We start from the raw sequence: 14437 nt of genomic DNA, 5'->3' as shown, positions 1-14437 counted from the left end.
ATACATAGATACATATATGTGGCTGCGTGTTCCCACGAATGCACATGTACGCATTTCCATTTATTTAATTGAATGGAGCTTGAACATTCAAATTTTGAAAAAATAATCCCAAAGCTTGGAAATAACTACGTACATGTTGAATCATACTTCACAAATGCAAAATAGTAAATGTAGGATGGAATAAACTAACAAACAATCAAAGTAATAGGATCTCATGATCTACGGTCAAAGTAATAGGATTTGGGAAGATTATTCAAAGTTTTACGGATTTTTTAAATCACAAAAGAATCTCAAAAAATATTGAAATTTTTTTCTCTCAAGAAATGTTATTTGAAAGCTTTTCTTCTTTTTTTGTGGTGGTTTGTTCGTGTGTGTGTCTTTTTTTTGTACGGGGGGAGGCGATGCGGTGGCACTCCCGCCTAGTAGGACCGCCTCAGCCAGGCAAAGCGCATGGGCCCCTGCTCTGCCTCGGGGTGCTACCTAGGCACCCAGCGAGGCACTTTTTGATACATTGAGACCTCACCTGCAGAACAATTGGTAGTTGCTCCGGTGGCTTTTTACGCTCAGACCCATGGTCTAGCCACACTTCAAAAGCAGTTAGTTGCTCTGTAAAGAAAGGGCTTGGCTGCATATAAATCAGAGACATTTATAAGTCAAAAGCACAGCGGTGAATATGTCGAACAGGAAATATAACAAAACCAATATAAATAGGATCATGATTTTTGTCAATTCACATGCATCATAAGAAGCAGTACAGATATATGACAATATCTGGCATACAAGACATAAAGAAGGCAGAAGACCTGAAACTCAACATCTGAATCCTCGCGAACTAATACAGGAAGCTGGGCGAGACACAGCTCAGCAGCCATGTCCCATGCATCCCTGTGTATATCAGTGAATAACTATTTTCAAAATGCTTAAGAAACCGGCAGGCACATAAAAATTGGTACCAAATTGCTTCCAATTGATTTACCACATATGATGCTGATGAGTTGAAGGCAGCAATGGAAATGAAATAGGAGAACAGTTTGCAGCCCGCATAATGCGCTCTGCGAGCAAGAAATTTCGGAAAAGACTGGCTACTAATAAATCCTGTCTAAAGAGCCTCTGGAAAAGATCTGCATAACGACGTTTCAGCAGAAAAATAAGGCCCTCCACAAATTATAAATATGGTCCCAGAAAGCATAGCAAGAAATCCACAAGAAAACTTCACAAGAAAACTTCACAAAAAGGAGTACCTACCATGGGGTAAAACATTCCAGGCAATAGTATCAGTCACTGCCGTAAAGATCCAGTTCAGTTCCCCTAAGAGTGTTTTCCTATCAGTTTGGCGACCAGGAATTCTGTCTATAAGACTGTGATCTAGAGTGTCCCGAAGTAATGATCGAGAACAAAACCTGAAAAGTAATCAAATGTGACAAATAAGTACCAAATATTTACAGAAACAAGTAGGATGGAAGAGAACTTAGAAACATAAAGCTACCAAAAATTAACAAGAACCACTATAAAACATTCAACTTATCGAACCCTGCCCGAACACAACGGCGATGTAACTAGAGTACCAAAACCTTAATTAAATAATGACAATAGATTAACAGTGAAAAGACAAGACGGACATTGATGAGATCAGCAGAATTCACAGAAACTAAAAACAAAGGAAATTAACAATGTAGCTGGCCCTAAACAAGGATTACTTTAAGAACATTCTTATTCCCAAAAGCCAATAACAGTGAAAGCCATTAAGTTCCTAAAAGTATGAGACAACAAATCTTCTTGAACCGCAAAAACAGCCATAGGAGCATAAAACCAACAAATATTGGACAATACTTGATACCAAGAGTACGGCCAAAAGAAGTTCCAAAACAAAACTAAAATTTCTAATGGTCCATATACCCAAAATGAATTTTTTAAGGAATAATGTGCCAACCATAACAATCATATGAAAGAGAGAAAATCTTACTAAATCCAATTGAAGACCAAAAGTAAAAGGGAGATAATTAGGGTACTTACCACCGCAATGCCATTTTTATTGGTGTCGTGAGGCATGATGTGAACACATCCGCAGGAAATTCAGCACTCTGTGGAAGTGTCTCATGTGCTTCACAGGCGGCAAGCAAAATGCAATCCTTTGATGGAGGCACAGATGAACCAGCTGTGCTCCACTCTTGCAGCTGAAAGAAGACACAACACCATACAAGGAAACAGGCTGCATTACATATAAGAGTACAGCCGCAACAAATTTTGCTACAATCACATCATATCAGCAAATGCATCAAAGTCATGGAAAACAAAACCAGTAACTGCATAATACATGCCTCTGTAAATGCACTGACAATCATTCCTGCTGCGGAGCAGTCAAAAACATATATAGATGGTGTCTTGAGCCATGACTCTAACTCACGAATTGGCAAAGGGATGTATTGTGTATAACTCTAACAGAAAAAAATAAAAAATAAGAAACATGTTAGCTAACACATTAACAATCTGGAGCAGCTCATATTACTCAAGTGGAAGAGCCAAAGAATACCTTGTTGAAAAGCCAAATTTCACCATTGACAGTGGGTTTGGGAACACCATGCCCATTGTAATGAAAGAGCACCCTCTCTGATTTTGCATATTTGCGACATGTGTGACAAAGTTTCTTCACTTCATCTACAGTAGGATCAAGTTGGAGCTTATACCGAGCCTGTGCATACCAAAGGGGTTAACCAAGAGTAGCACCGGATATGTTTAACTGCCGCTACAGAAATGGATTACCTTGGGTTGCCATCTTTCATATTGGGCATGCAAGGTTTTCCCAATAGTCTCAAGTGCCTTTGGTGCAGCCATTGAGAATGGATCTGCAAAAATAAAATAATATTTTAAAAGTCCAATATTTCAGTTATTTCCTCTTTCTTCATTTTTTTTCTTTTTCCTGTATTCTTAAACTTTCTCCATATTAAAAACATTGGATACATAAATGGGCAGTCGTACAAAACTTGTCTCACCTATCCAACACTCCATTCTTGCACAAGGAGATATTTTGATGACATCGGGTGGATCCACACTAATGTTTAAACATAGAACAAGTGCAACACACCCAGTCTTCATCTGCATAAGAAAATTGCCATCGAACAGAGGAAAGAAGAATATATGATCATTATCCAAATAAAGGATCAAAAACAACTTTTCATGGGATAAGACTTCTGAAGTATATGAATCAATAAACACCATGAAAGCAAAGAAAACTAATGCCCTTACTACATTCCGTACAAATGAATGGAATAGAGGTAAATAAAGCATCATATGTATCAGTGTGATATCTAATGCACCATGTAGGGAAAAAGCAAATAAACTCCATAAAATAAAGAAGACTGAAAGCTCATGCTCTGTAAGGACCCCAAAACAGAACCCTTCATGTGTCTAGAAACAACAATGTTCTTCTCTTCTTGGTCCATCATTTACATATACATATATAGGAGGGAAAATTAGAGCTGGCCTAGTGCATGCGACGTGGTTGCATTTTAAAACAATGTTCCTATATTAATCTCTTTTTTAGACAACCTTATTGCGGCATTGAGAGACGCTCGACCTCGAGCTTGTAGATTTTAAACTTGAATTAAAGACTATTTACTACATCACCCATCACGTGTACTTCAGGATACTCATCTTCTATGTTGATTTCATTGGCTTATTAACCAAAGTATATTTCCATCCTATTCTCCAGGTATTCTTCAGTTTATTTACCAAAGAATGTTTCATTATATCGATAACAAGTAACCTGGGAAGAACCATTTGATCTCATTCTTTCTTCACTAAATTTCTGGCGGTCAAAAACCTCCTTTTGGTTACGGAAAGGAATCACTTATCAGTTCTCCAATATAACCTGGCTCCCACACAAAGTGCAATTGAAAACCATCGCTTAAGGTCCACGACTGGCGCAGATAAAACTCATCCCCAATGGTTGGTTAGACCATTAACATAACGGGCAACCTTTTAACATTCAATATCTTGTAGAATGTTTTGAGTACAAGCCTATAAAATTCCTCGATGTGGTCCTAAACTCTTATTACCCTCTTCTCATTCCATTGAATATTTTGGAGGACATAAAAGAAATTTGCTCATGATCCACAAGAAAGAAAATTATTTGCACTTCTTCATTTTTATTCCAATCAAAAATTTCTGCCATCTGTTGCGAGTCAAGACTGAAGATTATTGAACTTGCTCCCACCAGGTTCCCACATACCCACAGGCCTGGTTGTGGTAAGTTCAACTTTATGCTCCTCCAATTCACTCCTCTCAAAGAAAATTCCAACCAAACACAACCAAGCAATAGAACTTCGACATGGAGCCTATAGTCCTCAGGGAGAACGACTCTAATGTTGAGATATCACATATGCTCAACCAGACATAGTTTATGTCAAAGACACAGCTCATTATGTGCTAATGAGATCAACTACTGGAGTCAATCTCCATGTCCGATTGATCTCTAAGTTGTGATGTGGTGGATTAGGAACATACCTCTCTTCTCCTCGAACTGTTTTGTCTTCATTCCAAACACTACTTATTTTGGTGATCTAGCCTCAAAGCTCTCTGATAATCCGATTGGGCCTTGAATATCTCTGATCTCACCTCAAAAGCCACCTCTGACATCATACGGGTTATGAGAAGTTGAAACAAGTTGCCAATATGGGTGGTGGTATTAGCAGTATCTTGCTATAATTATCTTGAAGCTCCGATACCACTTGACACAGAATGGAGGCAGAAAGCAAATAAACTTTACAAACACAAGAAGATTGAAAGATTATGATCTATCTCAGAGCATTCAAGGAAATCCACCCAAAAAAGGACTCTTCAAGAGGATATTAAAAAAAATATTCTTCTTTATTCTTTTTCTGGTCAAACTGTTTGCCAAAAAAGATGTCATAATGTATATTACCTGTCCAAATCCAACCCTATATAAACACAATATCAAATAACAGAGAAATATTAAACAAGGATAGAGTACGTAAACCCCCACCCCCTAAAAAGCAAAAAAAGAACAAATTCTATGTTAACCTAATCTTGACTTAAAAATAAATTGATTTTTTCCAATCCAAGAGATAATCCCATATTTCCTATCCTGGTCTCATTTGCCTCACAAACTCAATCATCAGAAAGAAAAAGAAAAACTGGATTAATGGAATAATTCATAGAAAAAGAAAAACTGAACCACGATCCCAGCTAGATTTCATAAGCCAAACATGCCATGGACACCTCAAAAGCACGCAAGCAAGAGAATGAGAAATCAACAACAAACTCTGAAATTTATACTAAGGCATGGTATTTTCAGAATTCAAAATGTTAACTCTAATTAAATTTAAGAGCCAAACAGGATCATAAATCAGCTTCTCTCCATAATCCAGATTTCTTCTACTTCATAGCACACACCTCTTATAGGATTTGATTGTAGACTCCTAAAGAAAACTTTAACAAAGGTACTTTCCCTTTGAAGGTCACAATCAAATTTCAAAAGCCATCTGCAGACTTAGATATCCCTATTCTACGATATCCAGACAGCTAAGTTAACAAAATATGACACAATAGGATACTTCTAGGACACTTGTGTGCATTAAATACCATTTATATAAATAAAATTTCATTAAAATATAAAATTATGCAATATATTATGGTATACAATTACACAATACATCAATTTGTCAATTGCATATAGCTAAACAGTCTATAAGCTATAAGCCAATATTATATATGAGTTATCTTAGTCCCTACTCCATACGGGAATTACAACATCAATCATAAACAAGAACAACATGCAACATATTCCAAAACAAAAAAAAAACAACATGTAAAGACATTATCCTTTCAGACCGACCAGATATGCCAAGATGAGTTAACCATATAACAATGAAGGGTTCATGAGGAAAAAACATTGTCAAGATGGCATTCTATGGGAATAGTTGTAGAGATGAAACAATCATAGGATTTCTATGGACCATTCAATTTCAAATATTATAACCTAACTGGCCACAACCTTTATCAGGTTGAATGATAGTATTTAACGGCTGAATATTAAAAGGTTGAATCATGTTGAAGGGAAGGAATTCTTCCCCAGGGATAAATGGTGAAGAATTTCTCAAATAATGGTATTGGGGAGAAGGCTACAGTGATCTACCACGGGGGTAAAATTACCACTGAGATGATGCAAACCAAACCAAATCAACTGGGTGATAAGCATTCAACGGGAGATGCAAGTTTGATTACTGCAAACAGCATCAGGTTGGTGATCCATGTAAGGTTGAGAAATTCTTCTCTCTACCTGATATGAGTACTTGGGAGTAGATGCAAAGGAATCAGAGGCTAAGTTTTTTTTTTCTTTTCTTTTTCTTTTCTTTTCTTTCTTTCCTTTGGTTGAAAGGTCGTAGGCCAAGTTCTGTGCCCAGATTTCAGAGTCAACCTGGAACTCGACCAAATTATTAGTAGGCATGCTATGTTGGGCAAGGATCATAAGAAATTATAATGCAGTTGTTGAACAGTGCATGGGGTCCAGTGGTACTCGATAACTTAGCAACAATGTTCAAAAACAGGGAGGCGGCTGCCTAGGCTTTTTGCGGTCTTCGCCGCCTAGGTGTTTTAGTGTCTTGACCGCCTAGAAACAACTTTTTTGTTGGGGGGGTGGAGAGTTGGCAGGGATCTGTTTTGCGTGTGTGTTTTGCGTTTGTGTGTGTGTAATTGTGTATACATATAGGACTAGTAGCTTTGAAGAGGATGAAAATAGGAAAGGCTTTAGGACCAAATGGTATTCCGATAGAGGTTTGGAAGTGCATAGGGGAGATTAGCATTGACTAGCTGACCAAGTTGTTCAACAAAGTATTGAGAACAACGAAATGCTAGACGAATGGAGGAAAAGTATTGTGATACCTATCTACAAGAGAGAGTGATTAAGCAACGACCAAGGTATGAAATAAGTATATCAATAAGCCAATTCAGTTTTGTGCCAAGGAGGTCAATAACCGTGGCTATTTTCCTACTTAGGCAACTGATTGAGAAGTTTAGGGTGAAAGAAAAAGATCTCCACATGGTCTTCATTGATCTAGAGAAAGCTTATCATACAGTACCTAGAGATTTGATTTGGTAGGTGTTGGAAAATAAAAGAGCCAATAGACACTACATCGACTTGCTGAGAGATATGTACAAAGGAGCACTAACTAGTGTACGAACGACTAGTGGAGAGACAAGTGAGTTTTTAGTGACAACAGGTCTACATCAGGGTTAGCATTGAACCCATACCTCCTTATCTTACTTATGGATGATTTAAATAGGCACCTACATGATAAGGTTGGTGCATGTTGTTCACGGATGACATAGTTTTGATCAATGAGACCCGAAAAAGCATCAACTCTGATACAAGATAAGGTCAGCACATGTTGTTTGGGAATGACATAGTTTTGATCAATGAGACCCAAAATAGCGTCAACACAAAGTTAGAACTTTGGAGGGATACACTAGAACTCAAAAGTTTCAAAATTGGCTAGACAAAGATTGCGAATATGGAATGCAAGTTCAGTAATAATATGAGCAAAGACGAAATACCAAAAAGAGCACATTTTCGATATCTTGGGTTGATAATCTAAGAAATTAGAAAGATTGATTAATATGTCGCACAAGAATTAGAGTTGGGGGGCCGAAGTGGAGATGTGCAACCGGAGTTTAATGCAATCGCCGCATGCCAATGAAGCTGAAAGGCAAGTTCTATAAGACAGCTGTGAGACCAGCAATACTTTATGAGGCGGAATGTTGGCCAATCAAAAAACAACATACTCATAAAATGAGTATAGTTGAGATAAGGATGTTGAGATAGACGAGTGGCAAGACAAGAAGGGATAGAATTCCAAATGAATACATTCGGGAGAATTTAGGTGTGGCATGAATAGGCAATAAGATGAGACCAAATAGACTTAAGTGGGCTAGGCATGTGTGGCACAGACCCACTACAGCACCTGTTAAGAGGTGCGAGTTACTTTTGTAGAAGGCTCAAGAAGGGCAAGGGGTAGGCCCAAAAGGACATGGATCGAAGTGGTGAGAAAATACATGGGGAGTTATGGCCTCACTGAGGATATGACCCTTATTAGAGCAAAATGACGGACCATGATTCATATAGTTGACCCCAATAAGATCGAAAAAGGCTTTGAAGATGATGATGATATATATGTACATATATAAATAAATAAATAAATATATCTATATATATATACACATGAATATGGGTCCACGTGTGTGTGAGAGAGAGAGAGGTCTCACATCAACCACTTAAAGGACATGTTCTTCTTTTTCTACTTTTTATATGTAGAGAGACATAGAATATGAGTCCATGCGGGGGGAGGCTCCATCAAACACTTGGAGGTCACTTCATCTTTTTCTTCTTTTTATATGTAGAGCGAGAGCATATGGGTCCATGTGTGTGTCTGTGTATGTGTGTGATTGTGCGAGAGAGAGGCCTCGCATCGAATAATCGGAGGGCATCTTCTTTATCCTCTTATTCTTATATATAGAAAGAAAGAGCATAGGGGCCTATGAGCGAGAGAGACGGGCCTTGAGCCCTTAGCCATTTTTATAGGCCTTAACTCTCTCTTCTTTTTTAAAGGGGGTTTACACTTTTTTTTTGTGGCACTAGGCACATAGGGGTTTGGGGGGCTAGATTTGCCCCCAAAACCCTTTCCCCATTTTTTAGGGGTAAATTATTTTTTTTGCCCTTAGCCAAGGGCCTTTTTCCCCTTTGAGACTGGCCATGCTGCACCATACCCAAAGGGACCGAGTTACCAAGAGAGAATTCTCTCTCTTTCTCTCTCTCTCTCCCCCCATATCTCCTCTCCCTCCTCCTTAATATATCATTTCTCTCTCCTGCATCAATCTTGTGCACAGGGGCATTAGATTTAAGGACAGCCTCAATATTTGTGCCACATTTTTTTATATGAAAACTACAATACTATAAAGGATGGCTACTTGCCCCATTTTGTACAGAGATCCTATGTGGACACAACGAGGACATAACGAGGATTTTGTACTAAAAAAGAATGCTCATAGTAAAGTCAAATGTTTCTTTAAAATAAAAATAAATGTTTTAGGTTGTAAATGTCTAGTGGCCTTAGGAAACTAGATACTTTAACATCCCAACAGAAGGATGCACAATAGGACTAAATAAGAGACATTGATGTAGAAGTGATATCAGGGGCAACGATAAAACTTGATGGATTGGAGGACAGGTCCTGTAAAGTCCAAAAGAAATTGTGGTTATGTCATACTGCTACTAATTCCATAACATTTTATCAGCTTATGATAACCAACAAACGAGAAAATGTTCAATAGTCAGATAGGAAGGCAATCCACGACTTTTTTGTTTCAGTTGAAATTGGAAATAAATATGGTAGGTGGCTGTGGATGCCAAGTGCAGTTAAGACAATTAAAGCAGCATCTAGGGAGGAACTTTGGCTTGGTTGTTTTGGAGATAGTTGGGCGTGTCTATGATGTCTGAAATCTGAATTGCGTATGCGTACTTGTGTCCACGTGTTTGTGCCTGTGTGTTTTGTCTTTGCTTTTTCTTTTTTTGCTTTTTTTGTTTTTTTTGGTTCAGGTATGGGGATTTGGGGAGGGGGGTGCCCAGCAACCACTAGTATGCATTATGATGGCAGCAATCACCATTATGCATTAGTTATCTAAACCTATCAGCAGGCACACCCTCACTGGCCTTCCTCTTGCTGAGTCTTCTTCTAACAACAAGGAAGATCCTATTATAACAAGAAAACCAATTTCACATTATCATTGATTTGGAAGAATCTTCACCAGAAATGTCCAAAACCATATACCCAAACCTATCTCGAGCAATTAAACATTGCGGCTACACACTAATCTTGATGGCTGGGGACCCACCCCTTTTAGATTTAAAAATGGTGAACTTGGGGCAATGAGAATTTTGCACAGTCAACCAATGGTGGCCAGACTTCAATTTGCATGATTGTGCAATTTTAGATTACTTTTTCACATGTAATTTGCTTAAAGAAAGGTTGGAAAGGCGGAACAATGAACATTTTGGGAGCACTGACACAAAAGATGATATTATTGAAGAAGTGGGCATGATGGACAAAGCTAAGAAATGTGGTCAGCTGTCAAAAAAGGAGATGGTAGTAGGGTGGACCGTTCAAAGCTTTCCAGACAAGAAGAAGTTTGTTAGCGACAAAGAACAGCAGCCCTGGCTCAGAGATGGGGATCATAAATAATTCTTGCACTCATTGGCAAGCTCTGAATGGAAAAGGAGCAATCAGGACATCTACACAGTTAAAAGCCAATGCAAAATCCACTTGGCACAAAGATGTGATATCATGGGTGATTGTGGATTTGTTCGGTTTTCTTTATATCCTGTCATGGAATAGAGATTGATCCTTTTGTAATCTTAATGTCTATATGAGTACAGAGGCTACTGCAATCTGATTAGAAGATCTTTGAACAAAACAAAGGTGTCTTCAGTTACAGAGAAGTTCCCAAGTCACTGATTCTATGCACCCTGCAACTCAACTCCATGAGCAGTTATTTTTACCCATTTTTATAGGAGAACCTTAATAACCAACAGAAAAATATAATACTACCGTAAATAAATTATCCGAATAAGCATTATGATACGTTTTTTCCCCCTAAACAAGCACATAACACATTAAACAAAAGAAATTGACTTGAACACAAAATTAGACCCCCCAAATTTAACAATTCAAGCATTATCCATAATGAAATATTATCTAACTGATACAGCATATCACTAGAAACTGTCCATGCAAGATCCTTTCCAAATTTCTCAATAACCAATCAAATCTTAATGCTTTCTTAACAGATAATGTAATAAATTTTGGCAGAACCCATAACTTCCATATTGCAATGGTCAATGCATTCATACAAAATCATTCTTGTCAATCAAAAAGAATATTTCAAGCTAAGGAAAACAATGAATTCAGTGAAACCCAACTCTTCACATGTTGCAATGATCAATGCATTCATACAAAATCATTATTTTCAATCAAAAAGAGAATTTCAAACTAAGAAAAATAAATGAGCTAGAAAGAACACAAAATATAATAGCAGAAAATATGGGACACATTTTAAGAGGCCAATTTCAATTCAATAGATCTAACCTGATTCTTCCACTTCACCAACCAATGAACTTAGAAAGACCCAAAATATTAAGTAAGAGTTAGAGATTTTCAGAGAGAGATATTCATAGAGAGAGTAGAGAAGAGAAATAAAATATGAGGGAGAGAGAGATGAAAGCCTCCATTGAGAGTGTACCCGGTCCTTTGGCCGCCATTTTGAGACCAACCCACTCTCCGATGGCCCAGAAGGCACGCAAGCTTCGAAAGACTCATGCCTCAACTCACAAAGAAACACAGGTTGAGGAAGATAGGCCATACTAGTAGTTGCAGGCCCACTACTCTCACTGGTCTCTGCCTCCCTCCTCTGATAGCCATCCTCTCCTTGTTCACCAGCAAGCTCCTCCAAATGCCCCGCTCCAGACATAGCTGCAACACCAGAACAGCTCGAAACCAGACCAGTGGGGTCACCAAGTGCCATGAAAGGCGAGAAACCTTGATCAACCTTGATCAACCTTGCCCTAAACGAGGCGAAACCATTGCAGAAACCCTATAAATCCCTATACCAGCAGCTAATAACACAGAGCACAAGAATCGAGCCAGACCCAAGCATGGCATAGCAGGTAAGTTGCAGACAAATGCAACGAATCCGTGTCATGAAAGATCTAGAGCCCAAACGCCATGACAGCTCCAGTGTACGGTGTTGTCCCCTCCCTGAGAAGAATGAACCTGCAAAACTCTAGAAATTCGAGGCTTTGCAGAAATCCCTAGCTTTTGCAGCTACCGTATGTAATGAAGAAACCCCTGGTTCTGAAATTCTAGCTCGAGAGAAACCCTAGAAATCGAGGCTTTCTCTCCAAGGAGAGAGCGGCGCAATGAAGGGTTCTCAAACGAAGGGGAGAGTGAGTGTCCTCTCTCTCCCTCTCTTATTATCTCTCATCTCTTTCTCTCTCTTCCTTTCTCTCTCTTCTTTCGTTTCACATTAAGGGAAGCGAAACTCGAAGCCGTCAACTATATCATACACAACATGTGTATAACTTGTCATACACAACATGTACACTTTTTACCGTACACTTCCTCTCCTCTATCGTTCGTATGCAAAAATTAACCGCTGATCCGAAGGTCGTGTATGTGAAAGGGCACACGCCTCGCGTGCGGCATTTTTGTGTGTAGTGTGTACAGCAAGTTGCCCGCTGCCCGGTGCTCGAATGAATGCTCCTCGTGGCCCGCACCATTGCTGGAGTGCAGCTAAGCAAACCCGATATGGGCCAACGCCTTCTTTCGTTTTTTTCCTTTTTCTGTATTTTTTTTTTTTTTTTTTTTTTTTTTTGGTAGTTATGCGTCTTTTTTTTTTTCTGGATTTTGGCGTAAATTTATTAAGATGGCCTTAAAATTTATTTTCATCTGTAAATAATAATTCTTGAGCTCCAAAAATAGTTCAAATCAAATAGATCTACATGCATGAAAATCTTGAAAATTGACCGTTTGGATAATATGTTGCAATATACACTAGGTTTTTTACTTTAAACCTTTATTTTTTCACATATTCATACATCTTGGTGTGAAAATGTTTAATTAGAGAGTTTTCCAATATCAAAACAATTCTTTTCCAATATATTTGTTTAGTGCACCATAATTTTAAATTTTAAAGTTGCACTCTTATATAAACTTTTTATTTTTGCCTATATATTGCATATTATTCTTATTATTTGAAATTTTTCAAATTAAAGGATAAATGATACGAAACATTGGACGAAAACGAAATCTTGGTGCTATTTTGAATAAATTGGCATGAACATCTTGAAGCCAGACCCAATAGGAGCCTCCCTGTTTTCATTATTGGGAAATTTTTCAAGAGCAACTAACATGTCACCTATTTCCATCTTATCCATTTCCAACCATTCTAACTCTGGGTCATGTATTTTAATCGATTTTCTAAAATTAACACAAAATAAATAGATAAAATGCTAAATAATAGGTCATCTCTTTAGTGTATTTTGATAACATTTTATAGTAAAAATAATAATATTTAATTAAATAGAAAGAAAAAAAAAAAAAAACCACCGGTCACAATGACATTTATCGATAATATTTTTCCAGACAATAGGCTAGAGCATCATCTTCTCACTGCATGGTCCACTCCAAAGATTTTAAAGACAGAATTGGGCTCTCAGTCATGGAGGGCTCAGATTCCTCTCGCTAGGGCCAACTTGAGCAATTCTTAATTCCAAATGCCATAGTCATCGAGTCCAACTTGTGGGATTCATGTTCATCATCGTAGTCATTTTCCAATTAATTGAGGTTAGTGAGATCTACTCCAACGATTTTAAACTCGAAATTGGGCTCTCATTCATGAAGGGCTCAGATTCCTCTCGCTAGGGGCAACTTGAGCAATTCCAAGTTCCCAATGCCATAGTCATCGAGTCCAACTTGAGAGATTCATGATCATCATCATAGTCGTTTTCCAATTAATCGGAGTCGGCTACACGAATCCTGGCCTGTCATTTGGCTCTATTAATGGGTCGTACTCTCAGTGAGGCCATAAGTTCCCATATATTTTCTCACTACTTCTAACTATGTCCGTTTGGGTCTACCTCTTGCCATTTTTTAACCTTTTATTTGCGGGTCATACCTTAAAAGAGCATTTTTTGTTTTTCGAAAGAAAAATTTGTTAGGAGAAATGATAGGAAACACTAGTTAATTGTTCTTTTGATGAAATATGGCGCTACAACATCATATTTTTCATAAATGTTGTTTGCTTAAATTGAAGTAAATTATGTGAATGTCCCTTCTAATTTTTGTTATTATAGAAGTCCCATCCAAAGTTCAAAATTAAATTTAGTGTTTTATGTTTTTTATATTAAAATTACCCTTTTATGGATTTTCAAAGTCAATAAATTATTCTTCAAAATATGAAAATTCATTTGCCAAATTTATTTCAAGTTTTTCTCCCTAGTAGGGCCACAAGCATCTCTTGATTTTGTAAACTTTAAATTCTAAAAATCCAAAAAATATTATAGAAATAAATTTGCATGAACATTTTCGAAATTTTCAAAACCAAAATTATAAAATTTTCAGATTTTAAAATCAGAAAATGCTTATGGCCAGGAGCATCTTCGGATATTTAAAATCCAAATTTCTCTTTAATTTTCAGATTTCAAGAATCCAAAAAAAGCTTATGAAAAAATTTTAAAACCTAAATCACTAAATTTAAAAAATAATCAATTTTAGAACTCGAAGATTCGAGTTATAGGATGTTTAATCACTTTAAAAAAATTGCAAACAAAACAATACAAATGTAATAGTGAAAAATATTTAGGTAGAAT

At 37.4% G+C, this 14437-nt stretch overlaps 1 protein-coding gene across 2 annotated transcripts in view; it reads right to left on the bottom strand.

Annotated features, from left to right (window-relative positions):
* The window catches only part of RAPTOR1 (Regulatory-associated protein of TOR 1), a 30809-nt gene extending 18671 nt beyond the window's left edge, over positions 1-12138 (bottom strand). For both annotated transcript variants that reach the window (XR_016061730.1, XM_011624761.3), the window contains exons 1-10: positions 11311-12138; positions 2991-3093; positions 2761-2843; positions 2531-2689; positions 2319-2435; positions 2014-2174; positions 1246-1400; positions 977-1121; positions 804-885; positions 524-625 (exon numbers count right to left, since the gene is read on the bottom strand). Coding sequence is in view for 1 of the 2 variants with exons in the window: in XM_011624761.3 (XP_011623063.1) it covers positions 524-625; positions 804-885; positions 977-1121; positions 1246-1400; positions 2014-2174; positions 2319-2435; positions 2531-2689; positions 2761-2843; positions 2991-3093; positions 11311-11592 (1389 nt within the window). In the remaining variant the exon portion in view is untranslated. The remainder of the gene's footprint in view (positions 1-523; positions 626-803; positions 886-976; positions 1122-1245; positions 1401-2013; positions 2175-2318; positions 2436-2530; positions 2690-2760; positions 2844-2990; positions 3094-11310) is intronic.
* Positions 12139-14437: the final 2299 nt, after the last annotated feature.

This window comes from Amborella trichopoda, chromosome 8, assembly GCF_054954075.1.
Source record: "Amborella trichopoda isolate Santa Cruz 75 chromosome 8, AtrichopodaSantaCruz75HAP2 v2.0, whole genome shotgun sequence".
NCBI classification, from domain to species: Eukaryota; Viridiplantae; Streptophyta; class Magnoliopsida; order Amborellales; family Amborellaceae; genus Amborella; species Amborella trichopoda.
This window is presented reverse-complemented; position numbering and strand designations above follow the sequence as displayed.